This window comes from Dermacentor variabilis, unplaced genomic scaffold (assembly GCF_050947875.1).
Source record: "Dermacentor variabilis isolate Ectoservices unplaced genomic scaffold, ASM5094787v1 scaffold_13, whole genome shotgun sequence".
NCBI lineage: Eukaryota > Metazoa > Arthropoda > Arachnida > Ixodida > Ixodidae > Dermacentor > Dermacentor variabilis.
In genome coordinates this window covers 7,131,646-7,154,911 of record NW_027460291.1, presented here as the reverse complement: position 1 = coordinate 7,154,911, position 23,266 = coordinate 7,131,646, and the positions used below count along the sequence as shown (strand labels likewise).

Here is a 23,266-nt window from a genome sequence, read left to right as displayed (position 1 = left end):
ATGGCTTATGGAACTTAATACTAATAAGTGCGAAATTATGCGAATATCAAGCAGTGCCAACTCTCCGCCTGTGTACTACATAAATAGGGTTGCGTTAGAAGAGGTTAGTTCATATAAATACCTGGGTGTACATATTTCTGCTGACCTTAACTGAACGCGTCATATTAAGTACATTACTTACAAAGCTAACCGCATCTTGGGCTACGTGCGCCGTAACTTTTCCGAAACCCCATCTTCTTTGAAATTATTCCTTTATAAAACATTAATACGTTCTAATCTGGAATATGCCGCCGCGATACGGGATCCGCATTATGAAAAACTGATAACTTTACTCGAGCTGGTTCAAGATAACGCTGCTCATTTTATCCTGTCCAAGTTCAACCGTACCGCAAGTGTAACACGCATGAAAGCTAGCCTTTGTTTACCTCTTTTAGCATCGCACCGGCAGACAATTCGTTTGAGACTTTTTCATAAACTATACTATCACACCATGCTACGCGATTCCCTCAGTTCTTCCCCCAGATACCTGTCAAATCGCATTGGTCATCGTCAAAAAGTTGGCATTGAAACATGTAACACTAAAACTGCATTACTGTCTTTGTTGCCTCGTACATCACGTGAATGGAACCACCTTCCCGCAGATATCGTTGACATAATTGATAACCAGCATTTTTGTCCTGCACTAGCTAACACTGTATAGCAGGAGGATAATACTTGTTCTGTAATATGCATTGTATCTATTTATGTATTTTTGTCTTGTAACCACTGCCCTCTCCAACGCCTTTGGCCCTGAGGGTTCAATAAATGAAATTAAATGAAACTTTAAGAAATGAAACGTAACAGCTTTGGATGAATGACACACAGCTGTAAGTATTGTTTACCCAACAATAACACTTACTAATATAGGAACTCAAAAGCACAGACTAATGTCCAGCTAAATGTTGATATCTTTTTTTTTACCAAAAGTGCTCCGTATGGTATAAAGTAACAAAAAAGAAGGCTGAAATAGTTGCGCTTGCACATTCGCACATCTATAAATACGAATTCGCGATGACTATATAATAAAACTCTGATCGAATGCTAGCGAAACACAAAATATACGCAGCTACTGCGCGATCGTTGAGCAGCTGCTGAGGCTATCCACAACGGATAGATTATAACAGGAATACCATTCTTGCAGCGTCCGAGAAGCCAAAAGGCGCCAAAAGTACTTCTGGCGCCTGAAACGGTTGAAGAATGACTGAATTAGCTCTTGAAAAACTCAATCGTAGCAGAAGGCCACCGTGGCGATAGATTAAAATCGTTACCTCTGTGGTGGTCTTAGCTGGAGTCTGTCGTCGTAGTGCTTGTCCTGCAGCTCTCTGAGATCTCCGATAAGTTGGATGAAGGATCTGCAGTTAAACATGACACAAACACACACAAACGCATCAAGAAACTTACTCAAGCCGCTCAAATAATAGCTTCCCAAGCGGATTATTTGGCAAACGCTACAATGAACATCTTCCATTTGAAATGACGCTTTTATATTTCACTGGAACCGACACGTTATGTGCGCACGCACGCCTGACAAGCCTATGATGACGTTCGCCTTTTCCGAACGACATGCCTTTTCCGAAAGTGCGCTGCTAGAAATGCAATGATTCATTTCGCTCGATTCTATTGTTTTTTTGTAACATCTATTGCTGGTAGAGGGCCGATCCCGCTGCATGATAACGTTAGCGGAGAACTAGGCCGCTCTCACTACTGACGAAATGCGAAAAATGAGTAGCATTGGATTAAAAACGTTTCATTATAGTGGTCTTTTGTTTGTCGTAGTAACGCATCACTTTCGGCGACAGATGGGTGGATCGATGGATGAATGGATGGATGCATGGATGGATGGATGGATGGATGGATGGATGTTAAGAACGTGCCCTTCGAAACGGGGCGGTGGGTTGCACCACCAACCACTTGATATTACACTGTCCTACCCAGGATAAAAAAAAGCAAAAAAGACACCATCACCTCCCACAACCAACTTTTCTGCCCCCTATTCTGAAATTTGCTTTTGCACGTCTCCGTTTTTTGTCGTTTCCCTACTTTTCTTCCACCAATCTTCCAATCGCCTCTCATTAATCTCTTTTGCGGACGTGTTTACTTTTTCCCTGCTCTCGCTGAATCCAAGGACTTCAAGGAGGCCAGTGGTGCCTAAATCGACTGCTGAGCAGATGTCTTCACATTATAATAAAACATGCTCCATAGTTTCCCTAGCTTTACTGCAGCAACCACATGCTTCTTCTTCGTTCTTATATCTCGCTTTTAGGTGTGTGTTCTAAAGCTTCCCGATCTCGCCTCGAAAAGTAATGAGCTTCCCTTTGAGTTATCATAAATTGTTTCTTTCCTGATTTCGTTTTTCCTCTTAAGTAGTAACTCATGGCCGGTTTCTTTTCCATTGCCGCCACCCATGAGATTATTTCAGCCTCGCTGACGTTATTTCTTGCTGCATGACGTTATTTCTTGCTGTCTTCCCCACCCTACAGGCCACATACTTGCTGGCAACCTTCCTAGTTCTTTTCCTCCACCGTGGATCAATGTTTTCTTGTACTGATACCTCAACACTCTCCCAGCCCATTTACTTCATTCTATATTCCTCAGTCGTTCTTCATAATCAATTTTACTGTGAGCTTCCTCACTTCAAGACTAGTCCAGCCCATATCACCCTGCACAGCTTCATTTGTAGTCTTCCCGTGAGCGCCCAATGCGAGGCATCCTATTGACCTTTGGTTCCCATCCAGCGCTGATTGTACCCCTGATTTCAAGCAAACAACCGCATTTCCAAAAGTAAGTTACACCTTCACACAATTACAGCTTTCCACCGGAGCACCTCCTACCAATTGTATTCCCATAGCGACATGTACTTCATTATGGCTGCATTTCTCTCCCCCTTTGCTGGTATTGTTTCTTCCTGCGTTTCCATATACTCTCTGCTGCCTTCGTTTATCCACCATACGAAGGTATTGATATTGGCTTCATTCAATACCATTACACCTGATTTCCTACACTCAAATTGAAACCTAAATTCTCGCCTTCCTGTCAACAGACGTCAGCCAGACGTTGCAAATCACTTTGCTTGTTAGCTAACAACACAATATTTTCCGCGAAAAATAAACCTGCAAGCTGCTGAAACAGGCGGGTACTTTTGTATACCCGCCTGTTTGTATGAAAGATTAAACCCGACATTACTTGCTTCTAGCGCCGTCTCTATCTTTACCATGAACATCATAAATAGCAGTGGAGATAAAGGGCACCCATTCCTGAGTCCCTTGTTGATATCAACTTTCTCCGCGCTGCTAATCCCTGAACACTCAACGCAAACGTCATTTTCTAGGTAAATCTCTCTTAAAAGCTGTAGACAATAGTTACCTAAGCCTTCCCCTTCTAGAATATCTCAGAATATGTTGCGGTTTTTCGTTGTCATACGCTCCTGTAATGTCTAAAAAGGCCACATATAACGGTTTGCTTTCTACTCTTGATATTTCAATACACTGAGTAAGAACAAATAAGTTATCATCCAAACGCCTACCTATTCTGAAGCCATTCTGAAGTTCTCCCACAGTGCCATTGTTCTCTTGCCATGCTGGCAGCTTTAATTTGATTACCTGCAATGTTAGCCTATATATTACCGATGTAATGGTAAACTGTCTATACGAGTGAATTCTATCTTTCTCCCCCTTAACTTTATAAATTAAATTCATTCTACTTTGTCCCCAACTGTCTGGTATTCGTCTAAGTTTTAAAGTTTTTTCCGCTGCTTTCACCAGAGCTCCTTCACTTTCTGCTCCTAGTTCATTAATCAGTCTAACGGGAAGCTCATCTAGCCCTGTGGCTTTTTCTCTTCGGCTTTCTTCCAGTGGAAATTTTTGAGCACCAGCTCCTTTTCCATATGGTTCTCTTTCATGCTCTTTTTTTTCTTCAAGTACAACCTCGTCATTGCCTTGGAAAGATTCAGTTGTTATTTTTCGGGTGTAATTTAATGCCGCTTCCCCTTCCAGTATGTTTCCATCTTTGTCTAGGATATGTTTTATTGCTGTTGACTTGCTGCCTAATAATTTCATGTGGTTCCAAAATATTCCAGGCGCGGCCTTCTATTTCTCCCGCATTTCTGACAACCAACATTGATTTCACCTTTTATCTTTGCTTGAACCGATATTTAAACCATAGACTTTTCCTCCCGGTATATTCCCCATTTACTGGCCATTTTATCCTGCTGCAACTGCACCTTCTTTGCCTGCCTGTGCTCTGGTGATGCATTCTGTGGTTCAGCAAACACTTCTCAGGCGCCTGCATGACCGTGCGCCTGTCCCTGAGATGCGCGCTGCGATCGGCTCGTTATACCTTAGTCGGATATAAAAGCAACGCTGCCCAATAAACCCGCGTTCTACTTGTTCTGGCTATCTTGCTGTTGTCACGTCCTTCGCGGCTCCGATACATGGCGTCAGAAGTGGCTACGGCAGTCTAGCTTTGGCAGCGGTGGAGTACGAAGCATGGAACGGCTGCAGGCACCGGAGCCCCTGCGTCTGGCGGGGAACGTCTCGGCATCGTGGAAGCACTTCAAGCAAACGTTTGAGCTCTTCCTGCAAGTCACGGAAGTGAACGACCAGCCAAAGAGTGAGGCTTCGAAAGCTGCACTCCTGCTGAGCATCGCGGGTGACTAGGCGCTCGGTGTATTCAACAATTTCAAGTTCGAGCCGAACGAGAGCAAGGATGACTACAAGACCTCAATACAAAAGTTCGACGCCTACTGCACAGAGGTGGCCAACGAAGTGCACGAAAGATATCTCTTTCGCACGAGGACCAAAGCGGAAGGAAAACCGTTCGAAAATTTTCGACGTGACTTAAAGAAACAAGCCTCGCAATGCAACTTTGGAGCACTGCACGACTCACTGGTAAGGGACCAAATTGTCTTTGGTACGAACAACGCTAAGCTACGGGAGAAGATGCTTCCCGAGAAAGAGCTGGCGCGATTGAAAGCGGAAGATACGTGCAAAATTGCAGAGTCAATCGCACAACAGAATGAGGTGTGGCGCAAAGCAGACGGCTGCGTCAATGCCATTTCAAGGCGCACAAACGAGAGCAAGGTCGGCGGGGAACAGTTGCAGTGCCGGCGTTGTAACCGCAAGCACAGACCGAAGCAGTGCCTAGCATTTGGGAAAAAAAATGCTATCTGTGCCAAGGTGTCAATCACTTTGCTATATGCTGTAGCAAGTCGAGAAAAATGAGTGAAGTCAACAAACGTCAAGAGAGCGACTTTGATGTCCTAGATGTCTGCAGTAAAGGTGAAAAAACCAATGAGTGGACTGTAAAAGCTGAAGTTAATGGTCAGGGAATTTTCTTCAAGATAGACACGGGATCACAAGCCAGCCTTTTGCCGTTTTCAGTCTATCGGAAACTACCATCAAATTAACTACAGCCGACAAGCACAGAGCTGCGGGCGTATAACGGCGGTATTATAACGTGCTTTGGGACAATGTCGAAAATTGTGCGTGTTGGAAGTGCCCACACTCCGCTGAAATTCTTCATTGTAAAAAATGGTTGCCAGCGCATACTGGGACTAGAAGCCAATGAGTTCTTGGGACTGGTTTACCGTGCTGTGGATGCTGTGAACACGGCTTTATATGGTCCTCTGAAGGATTTCAGACATGTCTTCGAGGAACTTGGTTACCTGAAGCAGCCCTATCACATGGTCCTGAAACCAGGAGCAGTGCCGGTTGTCCGGCCAGCTCGTCGTGTTCCTTTGGCCCTGGAGGAGCCTCTCAAAAATCAACTCGAAAGAATGGTGCGGGCTGAAATCATCGTGAAATAACAGGAGCCTACTGACTGGGTAAGCCCCTTGTACTTGTGAAGAAAAAAGATGGCAGTCAACGAGTGTGTTTGGATACTAGGAATGTCAACCAGCCGGTGAAAAGGTAGCATTTTCCCCTCCCTAAGCGTGAAAACTTGGAAGCAAAGTTAGCGGGCGTCACGTACTTCAGCTGCTTCTATGCCAACTCTGGCCACCCCCAGATAGCTTTGGATGAGTAAACCTCGAAGATATGTACTTTCTCGTCGCCTTTGGGGAGATACCGATTTTCGCGTCTACAGTTTCGAATATCGTCTGCACCAGAAGTGTTTCAACAAACAATGACTCATGTTTTAGACAGTTTACCGGGCGTACTAGTATACATGGATCACATTTTGGTGTGGGGTTCAACGCGGCGAGAGCCCGACGAGCCCCTAGTATCTGCCCTAAAAGCAGCCGAAAAAGCTGGCTTAACTTTTAATGCACAAAAGTCACAGAAATCAAGTTTCTTGGTGACATAGTAACCTCAAATGGTATATTACCGAACCCAGAGCTCGTTAAAAGTATGATTGAAAGGCCGGAACCAACAAGTAAGCCCGAAGTTCAACGCATGCTGGGAGTGCTAAACTACATCGGAAAATTTGTGCCGCGTCTGCCTGAACGAACAGTATTGTTGAAAGATCTTATGAATTTACGCTCAGATTTTCGGTGGAATGAAAACCACGCTAGGGAGTGGAAGAGCATAACACAAGATTTGGCCACAGCTCCCGTGCTTGCCATCTTTGATGTTTAAAAGGAACCCAAGATATCGTGCGACGCTTAACGGGACGGTGTAGGACCAGCTCTGCTGCAACGTCACAGCTATGAATGGCGACCCGTAGCATACTCATCACGCGTTCTCACACAGGCAGAACAGAGATGCGCTTAGATTGAAAAGGAGGCCCTTGGAATTTGGTTAGGATGCGAAAAAATTCATCAATATATCTACGGGCGAAAGCTACTCATAGGAACTGACCACAAGCCATTCGTGCCGATAGCGTAAAAAGCAATTGATGACATGCCGCCCCGACTGCAAAGGTTTTTTTTTTTCTTCATCTGTTTAAGTGTGACTTTGTTTTACGCTACATTCCGGAAAAGAACCTAGTTCTTGCCAGTATGTTATCACGATCCACGGCTGATAACTGCAGCAGACAACACACAAACATGGACGACGTGTAAATTCACACCGTGCAGTCCCTAGGTTACATGGTGACACCAACGACAGAGCGCGAGCTTCGGAAAGAAACTGCGCGCGACAACTACCTGCAGGTAGGGGTGAAACGTTTGTCAAGGAGCCAACCCGTTGAGGGTGAACTCAAGCCTTTGCGCGAGAACTATGTGTTGTGAATGGGATACTTTTGAAAGGCTCCAAAGTAATCGTACCCCAGAGCATGCGAAAGAAGATTTTGCCCAGAATTCATGCGGGACATCTTGTTGTTCAAAAGTGCAAAGAAAGGGCACGCCGCCTTGTTTCTTGGCCAGGCTTTAACAGGGCACTTGTAGCGCTACATGCAAGCTGTTCAACCTGTAAGAAATATGCTTATGTGCAAGCAAAAGAACCTCTACTGATGCGATCAGTTCCCAGATGCCCATGGTACAGGGTTGGAGTGGACATATTTTTCTTTGCTGGAGACTCCTACCTTGTCGCTTATGATGCCTTCTCGAACTTTCCAGAGGTCCAAGAACTCCAGGACACTACCTCAAGTACTGCGATAGCTGCACTAAGCGCTATCTTCTCAAGATATGGCGTCCCGTTAGAAGTTTGCACGGACAATGGACCTCAGTTTTCGAGTTATGAATTCACCATGTTTGCACGAAACTATGATTTTTCACATGCAACTTCTAGTCCTCATTACCCGCAGTCACATGGGTTGGCAGAAAAAGGTGTACAGATAGTCAAACGCATCTTGTGTGTGTGTGTGGTTTTTATTGACGCAAGGGCCACGTATAACCAAAGAGCGCCAAGCCAGTGTTGTTGAATTCGCAGTGTGGTTAAGAGTTCAATGAGGTTGATGTGACGTGGCTGTAAAGGGGCCTTAAAAATAGTTGCTCTAGAGTGCGTAAAATCTATCTGTTATAAGAATATGTCGATGATAATGACATGTTCTATGAGCAATAAAATCAATCGTGAAAGAATGATGCATTATAAAAGATATGTGAGATAGTAAAATTACCTGGAGCACTACTGCCTCGCCAGAACCCTTGAAACACAAGGGCCTGGAGGCATGTGCTATACAGTATGACTATCTCAGCGGCATCCTCTCAAGAGAGGAAACGCTACGAATGTCTGGGGCTAATAACGTGTAGGACATCTCTGAGGAAACCTAGGACTGTGTTTCTATTAAAAAGCGGTTCTGGACCGAGAAACATTACAGGATGAAGAGGAATGTGTTGACGGTATGCTAAGGAAACATGTCTCCTTCCCTCAGATTCGGCTTTCCCACACTCCAGGAGGACGTGGAGCACGGTCAGCCTCTCTCCGCATCTGCCGCAGATTGGAGGGTCATTTCCGGTGAGTTATGGGTGCCAAATGTGTGTCCTATTCTAAGACGACAGAATAGGACATCTGTCCGGCTTGATTTTATTGCAGGAGGCCAGAACATTAATTGTGGCTTTATTACGTGCAGCTTATTATTTGCTTCCCTGTCCCACAAGCGTTGCCAGTAGTTTCGCAGTTTCCTGCGCAAGAAGGGCCTCAGATCTGTGACAGGGACTGCAGCGGTAGGATGAACAGAATACGATGCAATTGATGTGACCATCTGGTCCGCCAAAACGTTACCTTCGATGCCCCTATGACTCGGCACCCAGCATGCTGGTTACATATAAACGCCTTACATAAGACGGAATATGGTTCATTGATTACTGGATTTTTGTGCTTACAAAATGACATCAAAGCCTTAACAGCGCTTAGGGAGTCCGTATATATAACAGATTTTTGAGTTTTGTTTTCCTTATATGCTTTACAGTCGACAATACTGCGTAGGCCTCAGCCGTAAAGATGCTTGTTTCCGGATGCAGTACATCGGATCCCGAGAAGGATGGGCCGACGGCTGCATATGACACAACCTCGCATGACTGTGTAGAACTCCGTGCAGGAGTGTTTGTATTGGAGTTCCCGGAAATGCATCTGGATTTCAATCTCTGGAGCGTGTTTTGTAACTTGCATAAAAGATATATCACATTGTATCATCTGCCACTCCCAAGGAGGTAGCAGCTTAGCTGGAGGCATTAGGCGATGTTTGAGGATTGGGACATCCATTTCAATACTAAGCTCCATCACACGAAATGAAAAGGGCTGTCTTACAGAGGGACGATTACGAAACAGCGTATAATCTGTCATATCGTTAAGGGTATTAAAACACGGATATTGAGGATTAGAGTGGATTTTCAGGAAATATGTTTGGCTGATGTATGTTCTCTGGAGATGGAGGGACCGCTCATTTGATTCTACATGCAAACTTTCAATGGGACTTGTTCTAAAAGCGCCAGTGGCCAGTCGGATTCCTAAATGGTGAACCGTATCAAGCATCGTTAGTGCGCATGGGGCTGCAGAATGATAAATCACGACACCGCAGTCCAATTGTGATCGAACGAGGCTTTTGTGAAGATTCATCAAACATTTTCTGTCGCTGCAGCATGTTGTATGGGATAAAATTTTCAGTAAGTTCATTGCTTTTAAGCATTTCACCTTGAGATACTTTATGTGTGGAATAAATGTTAGTTAAGAGTTAAGTATGATACCTAAGAACTTGTGCTCTTTGTTCACCGGGATTTGCTGGCCATACATTTCGATATTGGGATCTGCAACGAGCCCTCTCTTTCTTGCGAAAAGCACACAAGAACTTTACTTCAGGTTCACTTTAAATCCGTTTTCGTCTGCCCATTTAGACACTTTGTTCAAGCCCTGTTGTACTTGCCTCTCACACACTGTAAGGTTGCAGGATTTGAAACCTATTTGTATGTCATCTACGTAAACAGAATAGTAAATGGCTGGCGGTAATGAAGCGCGGAGCGTGTTCATCTTAATGATCAAGAGAGTGCAACTGAGTACGCCTCCCTGGGGTACACCAGTTTCCTGTGTGAATGTACGCGACAGTGCATTACCTATTTTCACCCGAAATGTACGGTTTTGTAGGTAGCTTTCGATGTTTAATATATTGCCGCGGATGCCCAGCGCCGACAGCTCGCGCAATATTCCGTACCGCCAAGTTGTATCGTACGCCTTTTCCATGTCAAGAAATACGGATAGGAAGGATTGTTTATGTACGAAAGCATCGTGAGTGTTTGATTCGATGCGCATGAGATGGTCGGTTGTAGATCGCCCTTCCCTGAAGCCACATCGAAGTGGGTAAAGCATATTGCTGGACTCTAGAAAATGTACGAGAAAGCGATTGATCGTTTTTTCAAAAAGCTTGCAAAGGCAGCTCGTAAGCGCTATAGGACGGTAGCTGGTCAGCAGTGATGTATCTTTACCGTGTTTCAAAGCAGGAACAACAATAGCTTCTTTCCATTTAGATGGGAGGTACCTGGCAGCCCATATGGCATTGAAAAGTGCAAGTAGCGTTATGTGAGTATCGTTGTGGAGATGTTTAAGCATATTGTACATGATCCTGTCAGGTCCAGGTGCAGAGCTCTGACATGCAGCCAAAGCAGCTGTCAATTCGGCAATGTTAAAATACTGGTTATATAATTCGTTCAGTCTGCATTTGCGTTTTATAAATTTTTGGAGGAATTTCTTGTCCCTTTAGCCTTCTAAGCCCGTCCCACACTTTAGCCTCTTGAGTATACGAATTTATAGCTGAAAGGAACCTCTGCCAGCTTGCGCTCTTTGCCTGTCATCGCGTTCGTCTTCTCTGGGATTTAATCTGTTTAAATTCTACTAAATTTTGGGCGGTAGGGCATTCACGTAGTTTGCCTCAAGCTTTATTTTGTTTCCTCCGTGCCTCTCTGCAATCGTTATTCCACCACGGGACCCGTTTTTTCCATGAAGTGCCGTTTGTCTGAGGGATGAATTTCTCTGCTGTATCAATGAAAAGAGCGGTAAAATATGATTCGGCATGATATATGCTAAAGTCACTTATAAAATTTGGTAATATGCAGGTGGATTCCTTAAAGCATTCCTAATTAGCCTCGGCTCGTTTCCAGTGAGAAACAGGCGGAGGGGAGTCATGTTGTGTTACTAGGTTTAGAGTTAATGGGAAGTGATCATTTCCAAATGGAATTTTAATTACAGACCACTCTAAATCAGGGAAGATAGAACCAGAACCGATAGACAGGTCTATTGAGGAGTATGAATTATGCTGTGGATTATAGTAGGGCGGTTCTTTCTTATTAAAGAGGCACGCACTGGAGTTTAAAAGCAAATTTTCAATGAGTCGACCTCTCGCGTCGCATCGTGAGTCTCCCCACATCGGGTTATGGGCGTTAAAATCGCCCACGAGTATGTAAGGCTCGGGCAGCTGGTCAATGAGGTTATAAAAGCCTGTTTTTTCGAGGCGCTGGTTTGGCGGTATATAAATGGAACACACTGTTACTAATTTGTGAAAAAGAATGGCCCGAACTGACACTGCCTCGAGCGGCGGGTTAAGGGCGACGGGTCTGCAAGCGACACATCTGTGGGCTACTATTGCTACACCGCCAGAGGCGGTATTCTCATTGCGGTCATTCCGAAATATAGAGTAATTACGAAGGAAATTAGTGTTTGTAGGTTTCAGATATGTCTCTTGAACACACAGCAACCTTGGATTATGTTTGTGTAACAGTCTGTTAATGTCGCCGAGGTTACGTAAAAGTCCTCGTACATCCCATTGTAGTATTTGTGTTTCCATTATGATAAATGTGTTGTGTGCTGTGTGTTTAAGAGAGAAGGATTAGCTCACGGGCCTTTTTCAGGCGCCGTGACGGGAGTTTTGTCTCTTTTGGAGCGGTCGAAAGTGCCTCGCCGCTCCTTAGGCGCTGGTGGTGCCGTCTTGCTGGTGGTTGTGTCCATCGCCTCTTGCGAGGCGCTGGACAGGCGCTCTTCCGAGCGCTTTGTTTGGCGTGAAGGCCTCGACACGTTGAACGAGGCCTTTGAGGTCACCTGCCCGGAGGTAGATGGCCCCTTCTGCTGGGTTGGCGTAGCAGCGCTAGCTGCAGCCGCAGGGGGGGGGGGGACGTTTCTGCCGCCTCACTGGGTGTGAGTCGGACAGCCGCCAGATACCGTTGTGGCGCGGCGCCCTGACGCGCCACTTCGGCAAATGTGTTTTTGGGCAGGTAGGATGCCCGCCTGCGTGCCTCCTTGAAACTAATATTTTGTTTTACTTTTATCGTCACAATTTCTTTTTCTTTTTTCCAGGATCGGCACGACCGCGAGTATGCGGCGTGCTCCCCTTCACAATTTACACAATGGGGGGTGTTCTTGCAAGCTTCAGAAGTATGCTCATGGGCACTGCACTTGGCACAGGTTTGACGGCCTCGGCAGCTGTGCGAACTGTGGCCGAAACGTTGGCATTTGACACATCTGAGCGGATTTAGCACATATGGCCTAACACGGAGCTTCATGTACCCTGCCTCGATTGACTCGGCCAGGACACTTGATCCGAAGGTGATTATCAAGTGTTTGGTTTGGATTTCTTTGCTATCTCGCCTCATCTTAGTTCTTTTGGCATTGATTACATTCTGCTCACCGAAGCCCTCCAAGAGTTGAGCCTGAGTGAGCTCCAGCAAGTCATCGTCCGACACAACGCCGCGGGTGGTGTTCATAGTACGGTGCGGGGTTACTGTTAGTTGGTTATGCCCAAATGACACTAGCTTAGGCAGTTTCTCGTATTGCTTCTTATCGCGGAGCTCCAGGAGGAGATCACCGCTTGCCATACTGGTCGCCTTAAAACAGGCTCCAAAACATCAGTCAAAGTCTTCGATAGAAGGAAACGTGAAATGGTGCGCACTGGTTAGCCTGGTTTTTCCGAGTGAACAACATGGAGACGTGGGAAGTTGTGGACTTGGCGTCCGAAAAGCTGAAAAACTTCATCGGTGCGCCCTCTTTTCTGAGGGCGTTCAGGGAGTTGAGGAAAGGAGCTATCCATAAATATATGTGATACTTTGGCAGTAACGCCAGCCACCAGCCATGGAATCATACAAGGGGACGCTGCAGGACCTGTGAAACACGGCCTGCAAACGCCAGCTGTACATTACCACTATAACCAAATATGAAATAACCTAGGTTGGCTATTCACGCAAGGTTAACCCTTGCTGCCTGGAAAAATTGGAATAAAAGGAAGCCAGAAGAAGACAGGAAAGGTGGAAAGTACGGAAAAGACGAAGGTTGTAGGGAGAGAGAGACAGGAAAAGGCAACTACCAATTTCCCCCGGGTGGGTCAGTCCGGGGGTGCCGTCTATGTGAAGCAGAGGCCAAAGTGGTGTGTTGCCTCCGCCGGGGGGCCTTAAAGGTCCAAACACGCAGCATCGGCTCAACCGCCAGGATCCCCCTTTCCCCAGACACGCCTAAGCCGCGCACAGCTACACGCGGGAGGGTCCAACCCTCGCGTGCTCCGGTACGTGGTGTCGCAACACACCAAACGCCTGCTTACGCAGGCGCCCCTGTGGGGAACGCATCTAAAAAAAAACCAGAAGCCCGGGGGCGATTTCTGGCAAGGACTACTGGCTTATCGCTCAGCTCCACTTGAGGACGGGCGATCCCATGGCGAACTGTTGCAAGGGAGGCGCCTGCGAGCCAATCTTCCCGACTTACATGAAGTACCCTGCACCGAGGTGAAGAAGCACTGCCAGCACGAACGAGGCAAACATTTGCCGTGGCTTTCTTGAGGGGACGTAATACGGCTGCGAGGAACGATAATATGGTCCTGGAAAGCGAGGGTAAGAGGCGTGCAAGCTCCAAGGTCCTACCAGCTGGTAACTGAAAATGGGCAAGTTCTGCGGTGCAACCGCAAACACCTCATACGAACCGATCAGCCGTACGCTGAGACAAGCAGCGAAGACGGAGACGACACAACCGAAGTGAGCGCGCCTGTCGACAACCCTCAGGTACCTACAATGCATTCTTCGGCCGGGTCAACATCGCAGACCTCGTAATCGTCACGAATGACTGATGCGGTGCAACAGTGCACAGCACAGGCCAACACAGGATCCTGTGCAGACCCCAGCTCCGAGAAGGTCGTCCCGGAACACTAGACTCCCGCCACGCCTTCACTATTACGAGGCATTTAATGAAATTGCTTAACTAATCTGTCAAGAGTATGTTTTGTTTGATCACTCGAAAGGATGTATTAGGCGCGTGCATGACCATGCGCCTGTTCCTGACATGCGCGCAGCGGTCGGCCCGTTATCACTTGGTCGGCTATAAAAGCAACACTTTCCAATAAACTTGCGTTCTTCTTGTTCTGGCTATCTTGCTGTTGTCACGTCCTTTGCGGCTCGGATACAGTATCTCCCTATTCCACTAGCTTTTCGGTTTCCTTTTTCTTTTCTTTCCGACGAACATGTTCTTTGTCTTTCCGTATTTTCGTGGATATTACACTTAGAAGCTCACTATATTCCCACTCTTTACTTGGCCATTTGCCAAGTTCTTCCTCGGCTCTTGTGACTATATTTGTTATTGACTCAGCATTGAAATTTGGACTTGCCATTTTGCATTCCTTGCTCTCTTTCCCAACTACATATCCCATTTTAAAAATGATTTGTGTATGGTCATTCCCTATGTTTCTATATCCTTCCTCGAAAATGACCATTTCCCACAACTTATTATGAATTCCTTCTGTCATCAGACAGTAACCAATGGTCGATTGCCGGTTTCCCACTTACCACGTGATCTGCTTTTCACACTTAGGCCCTGTATTTAAAATAATGAGGTTATGTTGCTCAAAAAAGGCTAGCATTGACTTCCGGTTGTTGTCGGTATAGCCATGTAAATCTTGTATGTGGACATTCATGTCACCTAATAGGATAATTTCGGCATCATTCCCGAAACCCTTAATATCAGTACTTATGCATTCCAGTAATTCTTTATTCTTCTCTGTGCTATTATTTCCAGTCCAGAACTACGCGCCCAGCCAAGTTTTTTTCCCCCTCATTGTACCTGATAACAAAAGTGCTCTTGAAATTTTAAACTTACTCTTTTCCATTTGGCTCCCCGATGGATGAGCATTCCGACTGCCCTTCCCTTTCTTTCCAACTTAGTTCTGTTGCACCTTTCAAAAACATAATTCTCAATCACTGGTGGCTCTTACGAATCTCTAAGCTGCGTTTGTGTAACGGCATACACCCCTATTTCTTCTCTATTTAACTGCTCCTCCATCTCTGCCCACTTTTCCTTTCTTCTGCCACCCTGCATGTTCATGTAGCCCATTGCATGGGAAGCTCTAATTCTTGTTTTCCTCCTTTTTCTGTTATTGACGGCGATGCTATTCTGAGGTTCAATTAGGAGAACTTCTGCATTCCTGCCCACTGTGGCCTCCTGAGCGCCCGTAGGCCCCCTAAAATACCAACAGCGCGACCCGCAATCGCCAGCCCACTTTTCGTCCGAGCCCGTAATTCAAGTTGATCCCGTCTGGTTCGAAAGCACCACACCTTCTCACTTCCCTATTTACTTCGACATCCTCGAAACCTTTCTCTCGGTTCATTTTCCATATCACCTCCTTACCAGCCACTACGGCTCTTTGTACCTGACTGACGTACAAGCGCCTCCGGCAGCGTGCATACCACGATCTGCACCTGAGGGAACAGCTCGCGCAAGTCGTCCACCACCTTCACCAAGCACTGGGCTAGTCCTGTCCCTTTCCTGTTTAGGACGCCATTTAGCCCCCCTGCTACTAGGGCAAGGTTGCACACGCGGGCATTTTCCGCGAGCTTGGTTTTTGCTCGGTCCCTGCCAGAACCCAGTGTCCGCCCTCGAAATGTCCCTACCGCCACTCTTTCATTGCTTTTCACCCTCTCCCCGATTGCTTCTGAGCACTTAGCCAGGTTTGAGTCGCCGGCGATAATCACCATTTCACTCTCTCCTACCTCTCCTTTCGTCCCTTTGTACTTTTCCGCGTGATTGGCACTCGGAATGGGGCACTGACCCCTACGCTCCTGCTTTTTGTATGCGGCGACCTCAGTTTAGGTGCCGCTCTTTCCAGCTACCTCCTCCACACGATGCACACATTCCACGTGCTTTGCTGGCACTCCCTGTCCTGACACGTCGGGAGACTGCGTTCCATTGTCACGACCATTCTCCTCCCCAATGGCGGCCCTGTTCAGCTTTTCCTCAGCTGCTTCAAGTCTTTCTTCCACTGCCATCCGTGTTTCACGCTCTCTCTTTAGTTCAGTTTTAAACTCTTCGACCTGTTTGACAAGGTCATCCTGGAAAGCTTTCATTTTCTTCAGCCTAGCATCGACATCACAGTGTGTGCCGATTGACATGATTCTTTCCCCATTCTCGTCCGTCCCCTCATCTGCCTTGAGGGACTCCCTGCATACTGCATGGTTTTCCGGATTTCTTGCCAGATATTGCACGGATTTTTTAATGCAAATACTATGGTACTATAATATTATAATAATGCAGGGCACGCGCCTTCTAGCAAAAGCCGTTACGCACAGGATCTAAATCCTGAAAATGCTGGAAAGTAATTCTCACCAATGCTTTAAGAGCAATCTATGCCGCACAGACTTAAGGTATGACACGTTTTCGCACGAGTTCTACCATGCGGCCATGCTCTCATTTTCCTACCAAAACAATATTCCCGATACCAAAAACACACAGTAAAACCACTTATAGCTATTAGTCTTGCCACTTCCAAGCTACTATTTAAAGGCTATAAAGACTTAACGTCCCACCCACTTGCACGTGTTGAAGCACGTAGCGCGATAGGACGCTCTGACTATCCTACGAAACCAAACGTACACGAAACACACCCGCGCACACGAAAAAAGAGAGACAAAAAAATTAAAACTACCTTATTATTATTACAAGGCTAAAAAGATCAGCATATCAAAAACAGAAGCAAGCTCAAAGCATGCAAAAATAAACTTATGATTTCGTTGCCGCCGCGGAGCCCTGAAAAGCTTGTTAATTCGCCACAAAATCTCGCGCTTTGTCACCAGCGCCGCCTGACCGCAGGGGCGGAGTGGGCACGTGAGCGACATCCGTGCATCGTACCCTACAGATCGCGCTTCTTCAGAGTCGCCAGGCAATAGCCCGTAGCAGGTTTCGACTGCCGGGCGGTTACGGCTTAATTCAGAGCCCGCTACTGGCACGAAAGAAAACCTAATTCGCAAGCTTCGACTGATAGGGCCCTACCTTGAACGACTGCTCGGGCAGTGACGTAATTTATCTCGGTGTCGTTAACAGATGATCTTAACCTCTTGAGTTGTTTAGCTCAGATTCTTCGAGGAACTATCGCTTGTTAGCTGGCATTTAGGTGGCTAATATTTTGCCGGCTACCGCTTGCTGGCATCTTGTGTATCAGGAGTAAAATAAGTATCTTTTGCGAGACTATTCATGCGTTATTGTACTTTTTCAGATCCGCCAGCGAATTATCAGGGAGTGTAGCTCTAAGCTTTGAAAATCAGTGCTCGCTTATCAGGAATATTAGACACCCAAATCATGGTAGGAAACCTTGATAATAGAAGTCGCATAATGAAAGCACACATACCTCCGCCGTATCAGAGCTTGAGCCAGCGAAACAACAACAAAAGAAAAGAAACAAGGAATAAAAGAAGAAAAAATGAACGCTCTCCTCCCAAGAACTCAAAAGTGCGAAGCATCCTTCCCCGCAGTAGCTTGATATTGCACCCTTGAATTTCAGGATGAGTGAGGAAGATATTAGATTGTAAAAGTTTTTTGTCATTTGTATGCTCCAAACGTTTTTGCAGTTGGCTGCACATGAGACTGCAACGTGCACTGCAGTCCTCATATCAAGAATTCCGGAAGTGCACAAGTCATACGCATTCATCAAAAAGAGTTGTTTCACTTAGGCAAATCGAAAAAGAATCACACTTCCTATTTCACAGATTGTTTCCAAGAAACATGTTTCGGCTCCGCGTTACTGGAAAGATACCAACTATTACAGGCGTTACAAATTCCATTACTAATAAAGCCGTCCATTAATATAAGTGCTTTCATAAGTAGTAGTTATCCTTGTTCGCGAATGATGATTTGCGCTAGAGCGGTAAGTTCCATCGAGTGAACACGGACGCTCACTCGATGGGCTTGTAAGACTATGCCGTACCTTTGCCTGAAGCTCCGCAAGCGCTGACGGTGCTCATGTCAACAGTTCCCACAGCGTTCATTAGCGGCTTGGGAGGCTTACGGCTCCTTCTCTTCCGGGAAAGAAAGTCTAAAGCGCTGATTTGGCTTTTTCGGACGACGGCCGCGAGGAACCCTTCGCCGTTCAGTTCAACGAAAAATCGGCTATCCTCACAAAAAGTGTGCTGTCTGAAAAAAGTCGTTGGGGCACTCCTTATCTGAAGCACACAAAAAAACAAAAAATAATAATAATAATAATAAATAATAATAAATAATAATAATAATAAAAAGGAATGATAGGAATGAAGAGTCAACACTAAGGGACAAAACTGAAAAAAATGCTATACTTCTAAGCCCTCAGAATGAAATTAGATGAATGCATAAGCGACAGCAAGCCTTTTTACAGAAAGGTGTAAAGGTTATTCGAGCACATCGTATTAAAGGATGACATATACATCAAAAAATATCAAAGTGGTGACGCGTGCTTATATGCAGATACTTGGCGAGAAAAAAAGGAGAACGCTAATTGCGTTAACAACTGCAAGAAAAAAAAGAAAGCTAGAAGCAAGAATAGTTTCTTATTTGCTTATTGAATATGACACAGTAAGGAGTGGTCGACGAAACGCGTTGCGAACACGAAATTTTCGCTTGAGACAGGAAATTTGTACCTGGGCCCTTATTGAGAAAACTTTCTTAGCTAAAAGCGTTCGTGCCAGCCTACAGTTATGTGGGACATATTATTAGCGAAGGCAATCAGCCAATGAAAAACAGCACTTAAGAACAAAAAACTTTGTGAATTCGGCCCCCTGATCCCTAAAGAAGAAAATAAAAACGTCCATTTTCCAATTGTTTGGTCTCGGTAATAAAACGCAAAAGGAAGCTAGCAAACTTTTTGCGAAATTATCGCATGCGTCTTATATATACGAATAGTTTATGGAGGTGAGCCGGTAGAAACAGAGAGTAATGCGCAGCGGTGCGTGGGGGAGGCAAATGAAGAAGCGGCTGGCCGGTTACGGGAGCCCCACCTACTGCGCGGGCTAAGCGACGCCAATCTTGACCCCGGTGAATTAGGGCCTGACCAAGCAGGTGACAAATCATCGCGAGTATCATCAATCGACAGTAATCAATTGAAGAGTGCAATTGTCTGCCAGCGTCTTTTGCTGGTTGTACAAATGTAAATGCCTTGGTGAATTCTTTGTGAAATCAACAGTGGGAAGAAAGCTCATCTTATCGGGATTGTTCATACTCAAGGGTAAAACGGGCGCCTACCAAAGTCATAAGAAGAAAATTTAATCAAATTATGGGGTTCCACGTGCCAAAAACACGATCTCATAATGAGGCACGCCGTGGTGAGGTACTCCGGAAAATTGGACCATCCGGGGTTCATAAACGTGCACCTAAATCTAAGTACACGGGCGCTTTCGCATCTTCGCCCGTATAGAAATGCGGCCGCCGTGACCGGGATTCGATCCCGCGACCACTTGCTTAGCAGCCCATGATCATAGCCACTAAGCAACCACAGTAGGTTAAAAAGAGAAAAAACTAAAACGTTTCGGCTCCCATACGGGCGCCGTGTTCCCTTGTGACCAAGGCCTCTGTCAGGAAGCCCGAACGTCTTGGTTTCTTTTGATTTGTTTGGTCGGCGTTCGTTTTACCCTTGAATATGGATTCTTTGTCATTGCACTTGATGTAAAAAAAAAGAAAACGAAAGAAAAACTCTTCTGCTTCCCTGCAGTATCTCCAAATAAATGAAATAAATAAATACTGAAGGCACATCCCAGTTTGCAATTACATGCTGTCGACGTATCAGATAATCTACACTTCTCTGTCGAGGAGGATGTTGCGGGTGGATCTAGCCTAGCAAGGCCCACCCATGCGCCTCGTTTCGGGAAGGATTCGTGCAGCGCGAGACGGCTGACACGACGAACAGATGAAACAGGACACAAGCCTGTGATCCATCTCGCGCACAGTGCCGGACAATATTTCAAATGCTCATTTAAATGCTTCCAAATATACCTTTGTGGCCAAATTTGCTTCTTTGAAGCTCCATTTAGAGCGTAGCTGTCCACGTTTTGCAACGCCGTGCCAAAGCATTTGATAGACCAGCGATTTATCAAAGCCGCGTCAGACTCCCGCCGTGTGCGCACGAAAAGCGCTGGGCGAGTTCCGCAAACTACATCTTTTTTTACCAGCAAATCAGCCTGTCAGCGTGATTTTTTTACTGTGATTGAAGACAACAATCATGCGAGATTCGTGCCCATGAAGCAGGCAAGCATCTTCTATGCCTTGCACACGGGTGACGTGTGTACCTGTGCACGTACAAAGAAGAACAAAAGCACAAAAAAACAGAGAGCAAGATAGTACGAAATAAATATTACCCAAAGATGGCGTATCACAACAAGAATAACACCTATTGATTCATAGGAAAGCTGCCCGTGCGCGCGTAAGATAAAATATGACTCCCTGAACAGTCATCAACAGGGAAATATTTCTTTTCATTTCTCTCTTATATGGCGCCGAAATACACTTGGAGGTGGCAATTCGATAGAGGAGAAATGATTTTCACCCATTCTAGCTTAACTCAACATCTTCAGTCAAATTAAGAAAAATAAAAACGTGCGCAAATTTTTTAGTGAAGCTGCAGACAACGTGGGACATCGAATACAGAAAAAATCTGCAAAGGTATGTGACTAAAACTGCAATTTTATTTCACACTTGTTTTTCAATGCATTGTTTTAAGCAAACTGCGCTATAGCACGTTTGCTTGAAATTTCTACAAGGAAAAATAACAATAGGAAGGCGATAGTGCGTTTTCTATACAGAAGAAGAAAATGTTACCCAGGTTTTACTGTCTCTTTCTCTCTCTATCTCATTAATATAGGCTATGGTACAGTAATCTTGCTGAACAAATGAACCCATCATGAATTTCTTAGTCAGTTGGGTTTCGTCGTGATCTGAAGTACGAGATAAAATCCCTCGGGACTCTGAACAAGCGTAGAATCCCGCTTCGAGGTCCGTACGAGATTTGCTGCATACAGAAAGGGACAAGAACAGATTGACGGTAATTTATTTCAAAGAAATTTACAACACGCAAGCCCCATTCCCCCGAAAAAGAGAACTTGAAATTTCAATGCTGCCTGTGATATTGCTGCCTACTAATTACAGATTTCAACAGCCTTTACGAACGAAAGGCAATGGCAATTCGGCTACTGGGCTGGTAGCCGTGGCACGATTTGTATGCTAGAGTGGCTCTTCAGAAGAGACACAAGGCACACGAGATCGCGGACATAATAGTGAAAGTGGCCGTCCAGCGACAAACGGTTCTGACGGAAGAATAGCTTTCCAGCGTCGGCGACTTATAATCGGTAGCTGCTATAATGTAACAATTCGCTCCATTATATTCCTGCCTTGTCAACCAGCGTCCGCGACCGACCAATCATGATGATGACATGGGCGAAGCACCGTTCGGACCACTCAAAAAGAATGAAAATGAATGGCTTTGGAACAGAATCATAACATTAAACTCTGGTCAGATAATGCATTAAGCTCAGCATACAGTATAGTAAACCATAGCTTGACAAGTTTATTTCCCATCGCAAGGCTTGCAGAGGATGGTTGGAAAAAGGTCAATTAACGAATACGGAACGTAAACTATAAGGTGAAAGCTTGAAGGGTAAAAAGAAAGGCGACAAAAATGTCACGGAATGAAAGCGAAAAATATAGAAGTGAAAATTAAAAACAAAACAAAAGCAACGCCAAACTGACCAAGGAAGAAATAAAGTGGTACAAGTAAAGCGATAGCAAAGAAAAAAGGAAACATGGAACAAAGACACTTGTTTCTGCCACGTCACCGTGATGAAACACCAAATGAATACGTAGAAATTGCCTCTTTGGGCTATCGAAACTTCGTCGAAGCAGGCATCTGCGTGAAATTCTACATAACCTGAGTATATCAGCTAACATGATTGATCTAGTAACAAACCTTTGTTGCCCGAGTTTCTGCCAGCTTAAATATGCTCAAGGTAGCATTTTCCGTGCACTGAACCCTTATAGAATTCGACATAGTCTCCCACTTAGGCGCCGCGATTCTGTAGCACATTAATCGTGGTTTAAGGACAACAAATAAATACATACGTACATAAGGCGACCTTTAGGAAGCCGAACGCCTACCGAGCGCCTATGTCAATATCGCGAACAAGAAGTGTAAAAGGAGAAATGTCGGCCCAGGGAATTCGATCCGAAGCGTTCGGATGTTACGCTGTTATCGAGTTTGACGGAGGAACGGCGGATATAGATTAGGTTTTTGGAAGGACACGAAAAAAAACGCAAAAGAAGAACTCAACGTTCCATTTGGAACCGTCAGTAAAAGTGAAATTCAAGGCCAATAAACAAAATAGCGGCTGAAGAGGTGGATACAAGCGTGAGTGAACAGCGCAACGCCTACCCATGGTCGTTAGCGTCTCTCGTGGGATGCGCAGGTCACTGCTAAAACGATAAAAAAGAAAAGTGATGTTCAGAGTGAATCATCGAAGGAAAATAAATGGAAGATTCGCGAAATCATCGACCTGCTGTCACCATTGATGCATGGCTGTGTGCAGTGCGCTGCGGCATTCATATCGCACGAGGCGATAAAGCTGCATCCTTCAACTGCATGATATTGTCGCGTGGCGGTGACGTTGAAGAACACTGTAGCAATACTGTGAAAGACAAAACGAACATTTATTGGGCTAACCTGTGCCCACAAAAGAGGCTACACTTACAGCACAACGATAGCTGCGAACACGGTCGGCGAAAATCTGATCAGCGGGTCAAGCGCGTCCCCTTTTAAACATCAGTCGTCGAATGTTCCAGAGTAATCGCTGGGACCCGCCTGCCTTCTACAAGGTTCTTCATTATTCGCGTCGCGCACACATGCGATCAGATTATACAAGTTTCAGTCAGAGACAGCGGATGAAAACATCGATAACATTCCAGAAACTTCCGATACATGCAGGCGCGTCCTGCGCTATATGATAACATTCGTTAGGCGGTGAAACGTGTCGCGCGATAAAGACAAGCAAGTACCCGTGTCAATACCCCCCCCCCCCCCTTCTTGAAAAGCATCGACCCGATGCTGCAAACAAACGAAAGTAATAAAGAAAAGCACTGGTAACAAAGAAAACAATAAAATAAGGAAAGTTCGTCAC

The 23,266-nt window shown here is 45.5% G+C and overlaps 1 protein-coding gene across 2 annotated transcripts in view; it reads right to left on the bottom strand.

Moving 5' to 3' along the window:
• The window catches only part of LOC142566810 (cGMP-dependent protein kinase, isozyme 1-like), a 464,172-nt gene that overhangs the window by 158,828 nt on the left and 282,078 nt on the right, over window positions 1-23,266 (bottom strand). For both annotated transcript variants that reach the window (XM_075677691.1, XM_075677692.1), the window contains one exon: window positions 1,308-1,391. In XM_075677691.1, coding sequence (XP_075533806.1) covers window positions 1,308-1,391 — 84 coding nt within the window. The remainder of the gene's footprint in view (window positions 1-1,307; window positions 1,392-23,266) is intronic.